This window comes from Patagioenas fasciata, chromosome 15, assembly GCF_037038585.1.
Source record: "Patagioenas fasciata isolate bPatFas1 chromosome 15, bPatFas1.hap1, whole genome shotgun sequence".
Lineage (NCBI taxonomy): Eukaryota > Metazoa > Chordata > Aves > Columbiformes > Columbidae > Patagioenas > Patagioenas fasciata.
In genome coordinates this window covers 11,326,662-11,342,704 of record NC_092534.1, presented here as the reverse complement: position 1 = coordinate 11,342,704, position 16,043 = coordinate 11,326,662, and the positions used below count along the sequence as shown (strand labels likewise).

At 55.1% G+C, this 16,043-nt stretch overlaps 1 protein-coding gene across 6 annotated transcripts in view; it reads left to right on the top strand.

Moving 5' to 3' along the window:
* The window catches only part of GRID2IP (Grid2 interacting protein), a 34,376-nt gene that overhangs the window by 2,521 nt on the left and 15,812 nt on the right, over nt 1–16,043 (top strand). For 2 of the 6 annotated variants that reach the window (XM_071815173.1, XM_071815172.1), the window contains exons 2-7: nt 819–973; nt 9,982–10,236; nt 10,765–10,850; nt 11,212–11,281; nt 12,560–12,654; nt 13,596–13,779. In XM_071815173.1, the coding sequence (XP_071671274.1) occupies nt 819–973; nt 9,982–10,236; nt 10,765–10,850; nt 11,212–11,281; nt 12,560–12,654; nt 13,596–13,779 (845 nt within the window). Of the gene's footprint in view, nt 1–818; nt 974–3,094; nt 3,539–6,625; nt 7,055–9,981; nt 10,237–10,764; nt 10,851–11,211; nt 11,282–12,559; nt 12,655–13,595; nt 13,780–16,043 lie in introns of those variants that run through there. The other 4 variants (XM_071815177.1, XM_071815175.1, XM_071815176.1 and 1 more) reach the window with 2 other exon arrangements.

The window sequence follows — 16,043 nt, the reverse complement described above, 5'->3', positions numbered from 1 at the left end:
CAGGGGCTGGGCTCCGCTCCCCTCACTGCTGCTGCTCCCCCTGTGCTTGCAGAGCTGGAGGAAAGCACTTAAGGCTGCTACCAGCACAAATCCATCACCTCACAGGGAAACTCACCGTGCACAGGGACTGCAAGGTGGTCACAAAGAGTTTTGTGCATCCCCTGTGTATTTGCTGTATCCAGCCCAGCTGCAGGTGAGGCAGCAGCACCCAGCACTGCCCCACAACAAGGGACAGCCCCTGGCCTGGGCAGCAGCTAATAAGGAGGGTCTCATGCAGGGTAATTGGCTGGGTGGTAATTAGCTAATTAGTCTGCCTGTCAAGACTGCCACAGACGGAGAGGATGGCTGGAGGCTGCAGATGCTCTTTCCAGGGCTCATGTCCATGCTCCCTTCCTCTGCTTCCCCGCAGCCCCAAGAGCTCAGGGCCAGGCAGAGCTGCCTGGCAGGATCCCACAGTGATCGGGGGCTCAAACAACTTCAAAAGCCCATTGCAGTGTCCTCTAAAGGACACCAGGCTGAGGTACCGGCTCCGCAAAGCCATGCCAGGTCCTGCAGGAACACTTGTCACCTGGTGGAGTTTCAGGGTTTGCTGTCGCAGCGCTGCTGCCAGTGCAATGGTTATAACAGCGATACTGGGGACACGTGTGAAGCCCCAGCATTGCTGCGTATATGGGCTGATGAACGAAATTTCTCTTTCCTTCTCACGTGGGTTCCCTCCTCGCTAGCTGACCAGGTTCTGCAATGGGACAGACGCATTTCTGCACACATACAGTTAACTCAATGGCCCTTCCCTCCTCTGTCCTGGCTCCTTGCTGCAGGTGGATGACATACTCAGTGACCAGCCCGAGGTGAAGGAGAAGATGTTCACCATCCTGAAGCAGTACGCAGCAGAGCGCAAGGTGGAGTACTTGGCTTATGCCCTCTGCATGGTCCTCACCCAGGAGTCCCACCAGCACCTCATTGACAACATCAGGTATGGGGCGCCAGCTCTGTGCTCATTAAACCACAGCCACCCGTCTGCCTGTCGGTGAGCAGCGTGCAGGGCTGAGCGGTGCCGGTGCGGGGCAGGAGGTTCCACGGGGAAGATGCCAAAGCCCTTTCCAAGGAGCAGCCAAGTTGAGCTTGGTGGGGTCTCAGCCCAGCATCCGTGTGCCTGGCAGCGTGTGTGACTGTCCTGCCCGAGGTGGGATGGGGGACATGCAGCTTCCCAGCAGCCAGCACCGCACCAACCGCTGGCTGTTCCTGTCCTTGCAAGGAGCGGTGGTCACCAGTCCCATGGAGCCAGCACCTCTGCCTCCAGCACCAGGGAAGGTTCACACTGGATGTTAGGAAAAGATTCTTCCCGGAAAGGGCTGTTGGGCATTGGAACAGGCTGCCCAGGGCAGTGGTGGAGTCACCATCCCTGGAGGAGTTGAGCAGATGCAGAGATGAGGTTCTCAGGGACATGGGGTAGTGCCAGGGGTGTGTTATGGTTGGATTTGATGATCCTGAGGTTCTCTTCCAACTGAAATGATTTGATGATTCTATGTGGCTCCCATTTCTGGCTGTCATTTTGAAGGGAGATGGGATTAGCTGCAGAATGGCTGGTGATTCTCTGAGAGCCTGGCCAGAAAATAAACCGAGCTCTGCACGGCGAGAGCTGGCAGCCAGCAAGGGGCTGGCCAGGGCTGCCAGCAGCTCCGGTGGCAGAGATGGGGAGGGGACAGGGGTCTCTGCTGGGGTCACGGGCTGCATCACTGCCTGCAGCATCCCATCCATCCCAGGATGCTCTGGCAACGCTCCTTTTGGGCTGTGGGCCCCTGACATCTTTGAGCGCACAGCAGAGCAGCCATGCTGTGGGCATGCAGCCGGTGCAATCGGTGTGCTGCTCTTCTTGAAGCGTGGGCTGGCACCGCAGGACGGTGCTGGTGCCGGTGCCTGGACACGTGCTGGGGATTACGGCCAGGCTGAGACGGTGGCCATTAGGGAATCAGGTCTCCATCTGGCCCTGCTCCGGGCCTGGCTTTCCAATTCCTGCTTTAATCAGTGGAATTGCAAGATATTACAGTTACCATAACAACGTCCCCATGCCAGGGTCTTTGCTGTGCCTGCAGTGGGGGGGATGATGGGGGAACACATCCCTGGCCCTTGGCACTCAACGTCCCCCCACTTTGCTGCGGCTGCATGGGGGCCCCGTGGGCTCCCCCCTACCTGATGGGGGATGGGCATGGACCCCTGCAGAGCTGGGCTGCAAGGGGACTGTCACCTGCACAGCAGCCACCTTGTCTGGATGCCCGTGACCGGGCTGTCCTGCCCCCACAGAATTGGTCCTGTGCCCCCAGGCCTGGGCAAGAGGTGCCATAAATCAGGCAGCTAATCGTGGTTTAATGGAAATGCAATATTTAGCTTAGGGAAAAGATTTCCTGTCTAATCTTAATGAAGTCAAGAAAATTTTTAAAAGGTGCTTTGGACACCATGTTTCCCAGCCGTGGGGGTGCTGGGGCGGTGGGGGCAGCTCTTTGTTCGGTGCCATATGTGATATGAGGTGCTTATCCTGGAGTCTCCCATCCCAGAGGTTTGCTGCCGAGCAAGAACTTTTAACGCTTTTAGTAAGTCACTGGAAGATGGTGAGCGGCTCCTGGTGCTCGACTTAGGGGTGCTGTGTGTTCATGTGGATGATTTCCACCCCCCTGTGGGCATGAGGAGCTGTGTGAGGACAGGCTCGGGGACACGCGGTACCCACCGGCCAGCTCGGGTGTCCCCACGGGGCTGTGCCCAGCTCCCCTGTCCCCGGGAGCTGTTTCCACCCAAGATGAAGGGACAGTCCTGTATACCTGCACATCTTGAGGGAGGGATGCTGGGGGCGATACTGGGGGCAGTGCTGGGGACAAGGGTCCCCAACGTTCACCATGCCAGCAGCCATAGGCCCTGGCAGCCTGGCCGAGCCCTGCTGTGGGGTGCAAGGTGGTAGCTACCATGGGTGACCACGTGGTCCCCGCCATGCAGAGCCAGGTGGCTGGTACGTCCCCGGTACATCCCCATCTGCTGCTGACCCCCATGCTGGCCTGACTGGATCTTCCCTCTGCACCAGCTGGATTTATTTTTGGGCCGTTGCTGCTGCTGGTTGTCCTCCCTCTCCTGCCTGTCCCCTCTCTGGGGTTTAACATGCCCCCTGCAAGGTGCTGCGGTGCCGTGTAACCCAAAACCCCCCGACTCAGCACTCCAATAGACCCAGGGCTGCAGACACATCTCCTCCTCCCGTCTGTCCTCAGGCTGGGCTTTTTCCAGCGTTTGCTGGTGCTTTTTTATTTTTTTTTCTTTTTAGCTCAAATGGATTTCATCCCATTTGCCCAGAATTAAGCTCCTGCAGATTTTAATTTGCTGACATTTCCTTCATCCGTTTGGTTGTGGATAGCGGGGATAACGCACGTGCTGCGCCGGGTCCTCCCTGCTCCCATCCCCTGCCCATATGGCTGGTGTGTGCAGGAAAGTGCACAATTGTAGTTCTGCTCAAGAATGGTGAAATCCAGCAGCGAGGGGGAAAGATGAGCTGTCTTGGGTGAGTAACGAAGGGACCTTTCCTGGAAGCTGAGGGGGGTTGGGAGGGGAATGGGTTTAAAGCAGCTTAATTCTGGAATCTAGCAACCCCCAGCACCGCAAAAATGAGATGTGCTAAAAGTTAATTAACTCTTAGTGTCTGGATTGCGTCTGAGCTGCTCTCGTCAGGGAGTCGTGGGCATTACAGCTCTGCTGGGTAGAGAGAAATCTCTTACTTTGTGTTACTCCATCACCTGCAAATGCCAAAGCTCGGGTCTAGTCCTGGTGGAGCTGTGGGGTTTGACTCGTCTGCTCCCCAAGCCGAGCCGAGCGTGTGTGCAGGGGCTGCCTGTGTCTCGCACCGGCGTGGGGAGAGCGGGTTATTTTGGGCAGGTTGGGGGCCCCAGGGGCGTCTCGGCACTGCTCTGATTTTGGAGCTGCTTTCAAAGCAGGGCAGAGGTGCAGTGCAGCTCCGCACCCAGGTGCTCTGCAGCGCTGATGCAGCAGCTGCTGGCTCTGCCCCAGACTTGGGGGGGCAAAGTCACCCCTGGAGACGAGCAGTTCAGGGGGCATCTCCCCCATGTTTAGCACTTGCACAACACTGCAGACCGGTTGCCCTTTGTGCCATGTGTGCCCCCTGCGCCGGCAGCAGCACTGGCGGTGCCTGTGCCAGCATTGCACTGGCTCCCGGCAGTGGCATTTGGCTTTGAAACATCTGCTTGCAGTAGAATTGGGGAGCAATGGAAAAACGGGTCTCTTCCTTATCGCTGGCCTGCGCTGTTATCCAAACTGGGGCATAAAATACGGGCGGTGATGCTGACATGGACATCATCCCGTTAACCTGAATTTGAGGAGCGCGTGTGCTCGGGAGCACATCCAGCCACATGAATTCCTTAGGTGATTGCTCCGGGGTTGTTCAGACTGCTGTGTGTCATTGTGGATCTCCCTTAGGTCACGTTGTGCTTCACCCTGCTGCAGGGTGAATAGTTGGGGGTAGTTTGTGACTTGCTGCTTTGGTTATGGTTCCTTTGCTCCTGGGGGAAAAGCAACGCCTGCAGCTGGCCGGGCCCAGGCGATCGCAGCTCTGATTGCAGACACTTTTGATCCCGGACAAAGATAAAATTGCTGCCCATCAGGGGTTCCCTTATTACAGGAGAAATTCCACCGAGTTCATTTTAATAATGCTTCAGACACAATCTATTTGTCTCAGCTTGTTTTTCATGGCAATAAAATCGCTTGGCATGTCCCCGTATTAAAATACTCCAGCCATCTGTGACTGTCTCTGGATAAGAAATTTCATTTTAGCCATCAGGATTTATATATTATGGATTGTGCTGCTTCCCAGCTTGTCCTCCCCCCCACATACCTGCTCCTCTGAGGCTGGGGGGCTCTCTGAGCCCTGGGTGCCAATGCACTTTGCAGCATGGGTCACCCCCCCATCCTCATCGCTCCCTCTGTGGCACCTAAAGCTGCAGGTGGACACTGTCCTGCCCGTGGTGAAACCATGGGGATGGCAGGACGATGATGGAGGAAAAGCAGCTCTTGTCTGCTTCCACTTTAAAAAATCCCTAATCTGATAGCCCAACATATGGTCAACTGCCCAAAAAAAGGGAATTAGGGCAGCAGGGAAAAAAATACCCAAACAAACGTGCCAGCAGTGGAAACAACTGGGAGCAGAGTTCCCTTTTTATCAGCTGAGTTCAAATAGGTCATGACCAAAATGCTTTGGTGCAAAATCTCCTGCTAGCAGATTAATTTATTTTGGCAAATGTCGCTATGGCTCTAATGCAGATTATATCACCTGGCCCGCTTGCAAACACCACCGTGTCACAACTTTTATTTTGGGAAGCAGTTCCTTGGTCTGAGTGTTTTCCAGTAGCTTAAAGAAAACACAGAGAGAGGCAAGAGCCACCAAGGCCCCAGCGCTCGGCTGCAGGTAGGGAAGGTGACCCTGGCTGGCACGGGCTGCGGTGCCACTCCAAGGGCTCTCACCAGCACGGAATGGTCCAGTCATCACCAGAGCCAGTGTGGGGATGTGTCATGAGAGGGTGACCCTCCCCAAAAGCTGCCACGGGGGCTGGGGGTTTGGAGCTGTCCTTGGGGATGAGTGGGATGGCCAGGCAAGAGCTGCGAGGGGCTCTGGGCTCCGATGGGCAGTCACTGCATCCCACCATGTCCACACTCCCGGCTGGAAAAACACCTTCGTTCCTATTCATGGTAACAATGGTCACATCTGCAAAACATATGCAGCCAGATGAGTGATTATGGAGCTTCTCATTACCGGGAATAACAGGATAACAGCACCCGTGAAAATCACAGGTCTGCGCTCGCTGCCGGGCTGGAGTGAGTCATAAAATCATAGAATCATAGAATTATAGGATCATGTCTGGCTGACCATGCATGCAGGTAGATGAGGTTTGAGAAAAATCTGTCCAGGTTCACAAGTAGAAGTCCTGTTAGCTGGGTAAAGTAGTACAAGAGTTTTCTCTCCCGAAAGCATGTGAATTTTAGCATTGCAGCCGCTGTCAGGGCAGACGTGCTTTTCCACACTGGTGGCTGTTGCACAGCACAGTTCAGACATAATCCAAGTGTAGCTCAGTGTTTTAATCCACCTCAGGATGTGTTTTTCTGCAAACTGATAGACTCAAGGTCAGGTCTTTGCTAGTTGTTTTGGGGCTAAACCACACATTCTTCATTTTTCCTTCCTTTGCTACCTGGAGATCGCACCTGATGTTGGCAGCTCTGGAAAGCTTCACATCCTCTTCATCAAACGCCCATGCTGTGTTTAAAGATGGCGTTATTTAAATTGAAGATTTTAAAAAAATCTTCTATCCCTAATGCAAAGTGCTGCTGTGTTACCCTGAGGGTAAATGGTGCTCTGTGGCTCGGTGGGAGGTTTGGGCCCATGACTCTGTCCTGGTCCTGGTGCAGCCCGGGTGGCTCCACCCGCAGCCGTACACCCGCTGCCGATGCCGTTCGCCTTTAAGGTTTCTCACCCATTACAGCAGCATGCAATTTAAACAGAAGCACTTTAGAAGTCAACTAATTAGCACCAGGGAGGCATCCCCCCGGAGTTCAGCGCAGAGCCGTGCCCTCCTTTCTGTTACGAGATCGTTCCAGCTGGAAATTACAGCGACGGCAGTTTTTAGGGAAAGCAAGAGGCTCCAGTGCTGCGAGACAGGGCAGAGAGGAGCAGGGAGAGCAGCGCGGGCACCCAAGCCCCATTGATTAAAAAAAGGCACTGGGTGGATGGTAAAACCTCTGCCTGGGACCGGGAGCGTGGCAGGGTGGTGAGGGGAGGCAGGGGCTCAGCCCAGGTAGATCTTGCTGGCCCATCTGGCCGCGGTCCCCACGCACGGTGGGGGTGCCGAGCGGTGGGGGGCACCGGCTGGCACACGGTTTGGTTGTTGGATCCGGCCACGTCGTGGGCGTGAGCCGGGGCTGAGCCTCAGCTGCATGAGGATCTGAAGCATCTTCCTTTTGTTCCCGCCGTGCCCTGACAAATGGGAAAGGACCGGAGCTTCTCCCGGCATTTTCGGTACGTGTCTCTGCTCCGCGCCGCCGCACGTCGTGTACGGTGTTGGGTGTGCTGGGGACACCTCGTGCCCTGGCAGACCTCCCCGCGGTACCTCTCCTGCCTCTCTGAGCTGAGGGTACCGGGTCCCATTCACTGGTGTGGCCCTGCCACCAGCCTGTGCGCACCGCAGCAGCTGCGAGCTGGTGGGGGGCCTCGAGCAGAGCTCAGATGAAAAATTGGGGGTGGAGGGCTGGGGAGAGGCAGGAGGAGCATGTCTGGCTCTGCTTTGTCTCCATGGCTCTCGTCCACCAAAGGGCTGGGTGGGAGGATGGAGGTTTGAGGTGTGCAGGGGGTGCAATGGAGCGAGGAGCAGGGACCCCTTGCAGCAAATCTGGGGCTGCTTTCACATGGTCCTGCCACTGCCCCACTGGGGGGGACACATCCTGCACCAGCAGGTCTCAGCACCCAGCTCAGGGTGGGGGCATCCGGGTGACCTCAGTGCCCGTCACTGGACACGTGCCCTTGTGAAAGGTGTTTCTGTGGGCGCTGGGCTGGTGGGGACACGGCTTTCAGCCCGCACAGGCTGCACAGGAGGGACTGGCTGCTTGGAGCTGTGATGGACCCGCCTGGGAGTTGTAAAAATAGTGAGTGTGACAAGGACCGAGAGGTGCTGAACATCCCCTGAAGATGTGAGCCCCAGAGCCAAGCTGTGCCAGGGCTGACCTGGAGCACATGGGGAGAGGAAGAGGAAGCTGAAGGCTCGAGGTTGATGCTGCATGGTCTCCAGGGCAGCCTGCGGGGACAGGGAGCTGTCCTGAACAGGGTGGGAGCATCCGTGCTTCCTGCTCCCCAGTGGGATTTGCTGGGAAAGGGAAACCCCAGCTGAGTGCTGCTCCTTGGTGCCACACCGATGGGCAAAGCCGGGTTTTTCCCGTGGGATGGCAGGATGCTGCAGAAATGGGCTGATGCCAGTGCTGATGCTGGTGCTGGTGCTGGAGCATGTTGCATGGACAGCATCATGCTGGAGCAGAGGACAGGCTGAGGCATCACCACTGTCTAACGACATCCCATGTGCTCCCTTTGGTGGGCGCTCATTAAGGATGAGCTCTGAGCACACACAGTTAGGAGGTCAGTAGCTGCTGAACTGCAGAGTGTTGGGGAGCTCGGGGGACCCAGGCGCCCAGCAGCACAGGGGCACCCCGCGCTCCCTGAGGCCACATTGCAAGTGCTCTCATAGGGTTCTGCAGAAGGAAACAATTTTGCATGCTTTACTGGGGTTATTTTTAGGAGTCACTCAGTTCCTCTCCTTAATGAGACACTGTTTTACTTGTAGCACTGAGTCAGTCCATGGTGAAACCCCTAAAGCCTGTCCATGCCTGGTTATGGAGTTCACCACACTTGGCTACAAAACTTGGAGGTTTGTTCGCCTGCAGGCGAAGTCACAGCCAATGCAAAGTGGGACAGCCCTGCTGGAACGAGCAGGGCCAGTTTAATTTGGCCAATTTAAATAGAAGCGTGCTCATTTTGCCTGCAAGGAACCTGGATTTCTCCGGGTTGGGAGGGGACGTGCAGCCCAGCCCAGGGGTCCTGCCATGTCCTCCCCGTGCTGTGACAGTCCATGTTCCTGCAGGAGCCTCTGACAGCTGGGTCAGCTATTTATCAGCATGATTTCTCTCTTTTCCAGTTGCTGCTTAATCACAAATTGACTGTGATTTGTACCAATGTGTTACTTGTTTTAAATTATCACTAAATGCTTTGCGTGAGCATATGTCAGCCTCGGGATGGCTGCCGATCTGCCTGCTCCTACGCAGTGTGAGCATCAGCTTTTATTTTGAGTTCTGCGTTTTGTTGGGGAGAAACAGAGATGTCCTGGTCCTGGTAGATTTGGGGTTTGAAGCCTCCCCCTCCCTTTCCTCTGGCTTCACCCAGGATTTCGGGTCCCTTTGGTGAAGCTGCCCAAGGCATGGGGAGACCCGCAGGAGCCCCCGCCAGCCCCAACCCCTCCGGCCACGCTTCATTAGCAGCTGCCATCGTCACAGCTGTGTCACTGGTGTCACAGCCCATCGGAGCAAGTTGCTTCAGGTTCTCTGACGCCGGTTCTGAGTTTGTTGCTCACTGGGAATGTGGTGCCAGCCAATTTGGAAGTGATCCTCACACCCCTCCTCTGCCGTCAGTGTTGGGGTTTGTGCTAATGTTAATTTAGGGAGCTCATTCACACGCACCACGAGGTGAGGAGCACTAATGAACATCACAGTGTTATTGTCTAACGAGCAATTGCAGCTGCCACAGGCAGCCTTTCCGGGTGCAGGGAGGTGTTGCTATAGAAACACTCGGAAATCACAGCTCCTCTAGAAGCCCCCAAATGTGCAAATGGGAGGGTAGGAGCAGGTGAGGGGGTGCCAGTGTCCCGCTGTTGTGATGGGAGAAGGAAAAGAAACAGAAAAAGCATTTCCTGGTGTCACAGGAGTGATTTCCTGGCCGGGGTGGGAGTGGTGCAGACAGACCCTCCTCGCTCCCCCTGGGATCCCACTGTGCATCCCCTGAGGGTCCCCGGGGGGTTCTTTCGAGGGGCACAAAGGCCACTTGGCTGCTGGCAGAGCAGCCTCTCCGTGCACAGGGGAGGTGACCTGAGAGGAAGCAAGTTACCTGTGATGTCCCCTTGCCTGCCATGTCCCCATGCCCATCTTCTTCCCCACAGCACCACTGTCTCCAGAGGGATGGGAGGGGTCTGATCTCCTCACCCCAATGGGACCATGCATGGGATGGGACAGGAGATGCGAACAGCGTCCCCAGCATCCCTGGTGTCCCCAGCCCTGAGAAAGGCTGAGAGCACAGGAGGGCTTTGGGCTGGTCTGACCTTTCCGTTCCAGGTACAGCTGGATCCAGAGCTCTGGGCCACAGCCCCCCAGCCCTGCTCCTCACTCCCCTCCCTTGTCTCGCTTTCCCAGGATTTTCATCCCCAAGAAGCACCGGCAGCGGTTTGACGAGGTGGTGTCGCAGAGCCTGATCAGCAAGCTGTGCCGCTCCAAGAGCCAGCAGCACAGCAACCGCCTGCGGCGCAGCCGGAGCGAGGACCACCAGGAGCGGCTGCTGGTGTCCACCCGCGCCAGCTCCGTGCCCCGCAGCCATGAGGAGATCAGCAAGAGCCTGCGCAAAACCACCTCGCTCCTCACCAGCAATGTGGCCTCGGGGGCTGCCCGCAGGTAACTCCTCTCCTGGATGCCCTCGAGTTCACAGTGGCTGGTGGATGGTGGCACAGGGGAGGGATGCTAGGGAAAGGCACTAGGAAAGGGGATGTCCCTACAACAGGCTTTCTGGTTGTAAGTGATCTTGGCGGTGTTGCCTTCCCCCAGCTCCCTGCGGGGAACAACTCCAATCAGACTCCCAGCAGGCAGATTTCCAAACGCTACTTCCAAAATTCCCTGGCTGAATTTAATTTCTCTCTCATCAGCCTGTCTTTACCCCCTAAAACACATTGTCTCTCTTATTCTGTGTAATATATAAGGTCACTATAAAAACGCATTGAAGAACCGGATGGTGGATTTATGATATGAATTCAGTAATTAATGCAGAGCAAGAGGCCATGCTCAGGGGCTTGGGCATTCAGGGGATACCCAAGCTAGGGGGGCTTTGAGGGGCTGGGAAAGGGAACAAGAACCAAATCTTTGTTGGGCTCTGATTTCATATTTACTTTTTAAAATTTAATTTAATTTTATTTTTTTTACCTGCAGAACTGTGCGAGTTTATAAAGGCAACAGAAGCTTTGGCTTCACGCTCCGCGGCCATGCCCCAGTGTGGATTGAGTCTGTTCTGCCAGGTAAGAAAACCTCCAGCCCCAAGATTCAAAGGCACTTCTTTATCTCTGCTCTCAACTCACAACTTGGAGTGCTGGCTGTTTGCTAGAAAATAGCAGAAGTGACTTTTACAAGGCTCAGGGATGGAGTTTTCCCTGAGCTGAATGACTAGTGTCTTTGGTACAATTTAGTTTGGCTCTATGCATTCCCTGTTTTGAAAGGTAGAAAATGTCTGTGTTACATGAATAGTCTGAAATAATTCCCTGTGTCCAGTGAACAGCCAGATATCCCAGTGGGTCCCTGTCCTGGGCTGTTCCCTGGCACAGGGGAGCCCCCCAAGCAGGAACACCCAGCTGAAGCCCCTCTCGTTCCCCATGCGTGCAGGGAGCCCAGCGGAGAAAGCTGCCCTCAAAGCTGGAGACCGAATCCTGTTCCTCAACGGGCTGGACATGAGGTAAGAGCTCTGCAAAAAGGGTCCCGAGGGTGCAGTGGCCAAGTAAGTGCATGTTCACTTGTTCACTCCTGTGCAACAGAGACAAGAGCTGGTTGTCCTCGAGAGCTGTGTGCTGAGGTACACGAGGGGTTATGCCCCATAAAGACACCTCATTTACAAAACCTGGCTCTAAGAGCAGTATGTTAGCTCCATCCCTGCTCCTTCTTTCACTTCCCAGTGCAAATAACCATGCATAATGCACGACACACTATATATAACTGGGGTTGCAATTGCAGCTCAGCCACAGATCCTGATTTGAGCCACTGTGGGTTAAGTTGTATGTGTTAAACACACCCGAGGCTCTGCTTCTGGGAGGAGCAGAGCACCAGCCAGCCAACAAATCACTCCCAGAATGGGATCATAAGCTTAAAACCACACGAGCAATTGCATTTCCACCCAGAAGTTAATTCTTCTACATATTATTTGTGCACAACAAAAGCAATCAAACCAGAGCTGAGCATGCACCTCGCTGGGCAGTGGCAGCAGCCTGTATTGCCTCAGGCTGGTCTTTCTGCACAAAAAGCAAGAGCAAAGGGTTAGAAGAGGCTACATGGTAAGAGAGAGTGATGAATATTTAAAGGTTAAACATCTGATGCTGCGTCTGTCAGTGCTCAGGTTCTCACGTTTCAGCTGATCCAGCAAACTGTTGGCTGATGCAGCATTGCCAGAAAATAGAGCAGACCAAGTCGATTGTCCTCTAAGCCCACGTTCTGGCCGGCGCTGGCCCAGCCTGGCCCGTACCCTTCTCCAAGGACACTCCAAGATACATATTTTTTTTAACCTACAAAAATGCATTTTACATACACCTTGCATTTTCTTTTCATGCAGAATTAGGACAGGTGAGGAGAGACCAGCACCACTGTATCATTTGGATTGGAAGTTTATCTTCTGGGTCTGAGTTTAAAGTAACGCTGGTTCTGCCTGCAGGAACAGCCCCGCAGGGTGCCCGCGGGATGTCCTGTGGCTGTTCCGTGCTGCGGGTACAGCAGAGGGCTCGGGGTGTGATTCACACGCTTCCTTGGGGAGGCTCTTTTCTGAGCAGCACAGACAGAGCAAAGGTCCAGAGTCCAGGGGAACTGTAGCAGGGCGCAGCACTGCCTGGCTCCGAGCAGCAGGATGAGATTTTTCGCAAGAGAAATGGAGCCAGGTGGGAGCTCCATGTCAGCGCTGCTCACCCAGGGCCGCTGCCCGCACAGGCAGCAGCCCGGCAACACTGAGCTGGCTCTCCTGTCCCCGCAGGAACTGCTCCCACGACAAGGTGGTGGCGATGCTGCAGGGCAGCGGGGCAATGCCCACCTTGGTGGTGGAAGAAGGGATCGTCAGCATCTCCAATGGTAAGAGTGCAGGAGGGGCTGGAGCTGCAGAAACCCACACAGGAGGGAACGGCCAAATACCCCCCCGTGGGCTCAGCAGGGTTTAGGTGCTGCCTGGAGCCTAACGCTGCTCCTCTCACTGCTGCCTGCTTGCTGAGATCAGGCTTGATCTCAGGCTTGGCTGCTCTCCAGAAGGGCTCATCCTCCTGTATGATCGTCCTTGACAGCCCTTGCCAATGTCATTCACGTGCAGCCTGTGCCGTGTACTTGACCGCAGTAATCCAACCCTGTGTATCCATGGTCGCTGTGCAAATCCCGCAGTTGTGTATGGACTGTGCTGTTTGGAATAACTGCTGCTGTTATGAATAATTCAGGTTACTGCTGATGAGCGAGGCAGTGGGAGATGAGGGTGTCTGGGTGATGCCGGTGGCTGTCAGCAGGATTCCAGCAGCAGGAGCACAGCCAGGGCAGGGCTCGGTCCCTGCGGTGCTGCCAGAGCTGTGCCAAGGCAGGAGGGTCAGTGCATTATCAGGGTGCTGCCCTGCAACACGTAGGGCCAGGATCAGGGACTGTCTCTTCCCTCCAGAGCAGCAGTTGAGTCCCCTGAGCTTCATGTCAGGAGCCCCGTGTTACCAACTCACTTGCATGTGCCCTAAAAACAAAACTGTGGACCTACTGGACCAGCCATGAGCTCCAGAGCAGGAGGAGGGCAGAGCCAGCCCCAGCTCCAGATGAGCTATTTCATCCTGCCACCTGCTGCCTTCCAGTGACTGAAATCTGCTTTTTTAGGTGTAACAGTGTGTGTATCAGCACATCAGGATTTGTATTTCTATGGAACAGGGGTTGTGCACAGGTGAAGCTGTCCCTAGTACTGACCCTTGGTTTGGGACAAGCCTTCTAACCCATAGTTAAGACACTTTGTCTGTTGAATATTCTTTTTTCTTTCTACCCGCACCTTGCAGACTCTGACTCTGCTGACTCCCCGAGCAGCTCCTCTGCCCTCACCTCCCTGCAGTGGGTTGCAGAGATTCTCCCCTCTAGCATCAAGATCCAAGGAAGGACCTTCACCCAGCAGCTGGAGCACCTGCTGACTCCTCCCGAGCGTTACACCATCTGCAAAGCACTGGAAGGCTTCTTCCAACATCGGTAACTCCTTAGCAGCTCCATTCCTCCAATGCTGGTAGTGACGCCCATGTCCGAGCCGGTCTCTGAGCAGACGGCAGCACTGAGCTCTGCTGAGATCACATTCTCCAGTTTCCCCAGCTGTGTATTTCCCTGTACGTGTGGGCACGTGCCCATCTCTCACCAGGTGTCCTGCCTGAGGACAAGACAGACCCATTGGCTTCTGAGGTTAATTCAGTCAACCTTAAATCCCTCATAAAACAACTCTGGTCCCCCAGGGCATGAGCTCTCTTGCTGTCTGGCCATCCCCGATGGCCACAGATCCTGTTTCACCTCTTTCAGTAAATCTCACCCTTTTCATCCTTGTCTTCTCCCCCTTCTCAGCATCTTGGCTGCAGCACAGGAATGGCTGTGGCTGGCAGAGCCCTCGTCCTGCAGTGGAGCATCCTCCCTGCCCTCCTGCAGGGGCTGAAACCCAGCCCCTGGCAGACTCACAACTTTCAGTAGTGACTTTGTTTTCTGCCCTTGGTCTTTAACCTTTCTGCACTGTGGTGAATAAGCCATCCCTCTCTGCACTGAGAGATGTTTCTGCCTCTTCCTGCACCTGTAGAGCTGACAGAGCCGGGCTGCTCAGCTGCTTCTTGAGAGCCCAGGTCCCCCACGAGCCACAGATCATAACATCATTTTGTTTGGAAGAGACTCTTAAGATCACCGAGTCCAACCATAACCTAACTCTAGCTCCCAGGCCAGCTCCTGCAGCAATGGTGGAACAGCCTGCAGTGTAAAGACTAAAGGATCAGGGGGTCCAGATCCTCAGTTTGACAAGGAAATGCTCTGTGGGGAGCTCGGGTGCTGCGGTGCTGGCAGGTGCTGGGGAGGCACAGCCACATAAATCCCCCCCGGCACCTGCTGAGTGAACCCTCTTGAGGCCCTGTTGTCACTAACACTGCCCTGGGAACACAGAATTCATCACTCCGTGCTCTCTCAAGACCATGCTACTTCTGCAGGACTCCTCAGTTGGGCGGTTCAGGTCCGGAGCAGCTGGTGAGGCAGACCCAGTCCCTGGGGTCTGCAGCTGGGAGATGCCGACCCCATCCTAGCAGGGTGTTTGCTCTTGCTCAGCGGCACAAGGATGGGAACCCCAGTACCACGAATCAATCCCCAGGTCCCAGTGCAGGGCAGCACATGTTCCTTGGTCTCCCAGCAGCGCTTGAGCTGGGACTGTCGCTGCTGCCTGTGGGGAGTACCGTGCAGCAGGGACACGGACATACCCACCCTCTCCTCCTGCCTCCAGCTGCCCCAGATGGCTCCACGCAGAGGCCACTGCTCCATTTAACAATAATTCCTCATGACCTAATTGCATGCCGGTCCCAGACGAGCCAGCTGTGACCTCTAACTGCCCCACCAAGGAGGGAAATCCCCAAACGTTCAGCTGATGTTTCCTGCCGCTGCAGCATGTGAATACCAGCATTTCCCAGCAGCAAACACAGGGTACAGAGTCAGGACACCTCCATTCTGGGCTCTGGTTCCCCAGGCAGTTTGCACATGACAAACCAGCTGGTAGGAGCAGAGGCTTTGCAGGGCAGAGCAGCCACCAGCTTCAGCAGCTCTTTAACTTTTAATTCTTCTGAAGGGGAAACAGGCTCCTCACAGCCAAGAGAAAAGGCAAATTAGCGCTGAACTAGGGAAAAGCTTAGCAGGTAGCTGCTGGCAAGCTCTGGATGACTCCTCTACCGCTTCTCATCCCTCCTGTCCTCTGAGATTCCCGGGACACTTCATTAATGGAGCCCTTGCAGCCTCTGAGCCTCTTCACCCCTTGCTCTCCCTGCTCCTGGGAGGGCACTGATGGTCCCTTCAGCTAGCAGCAGGACAACAGGTTTGGTTCTACATGTGCAATTTCTTTCTAGCTCTCATAAGAAGTTCTTACTATTACTGCTACACTAAGGATGTAATAGTTGCAACAAGCTTTAACCCAACATCTTTGCCTCCGTTTCTCAGCACTGACTTTAGCCCTCCGACCCAGGACAGCCATCCTCCCTCAGTCGTCTTCATCCTCCTCCCCAAACCGGGTGCTCAGCCCTGCAGTTCACGATAGCCCTTTCACCATCTCTACACACCACAGAACAAAATGAGGCCAAGCCTTCAGCCCTCTGAGGCTGCCAGCCCAGCCACCCTCTCCACTGCAACTCTCCCTGAGCCTACTTACCTGCTGCTGGCTAAAATTCGGACTTTCTAGGGTTTCTCTTTGCTTTCTAGTGCTCACTTGCCCCTCTTGCTCCCTAGGCACC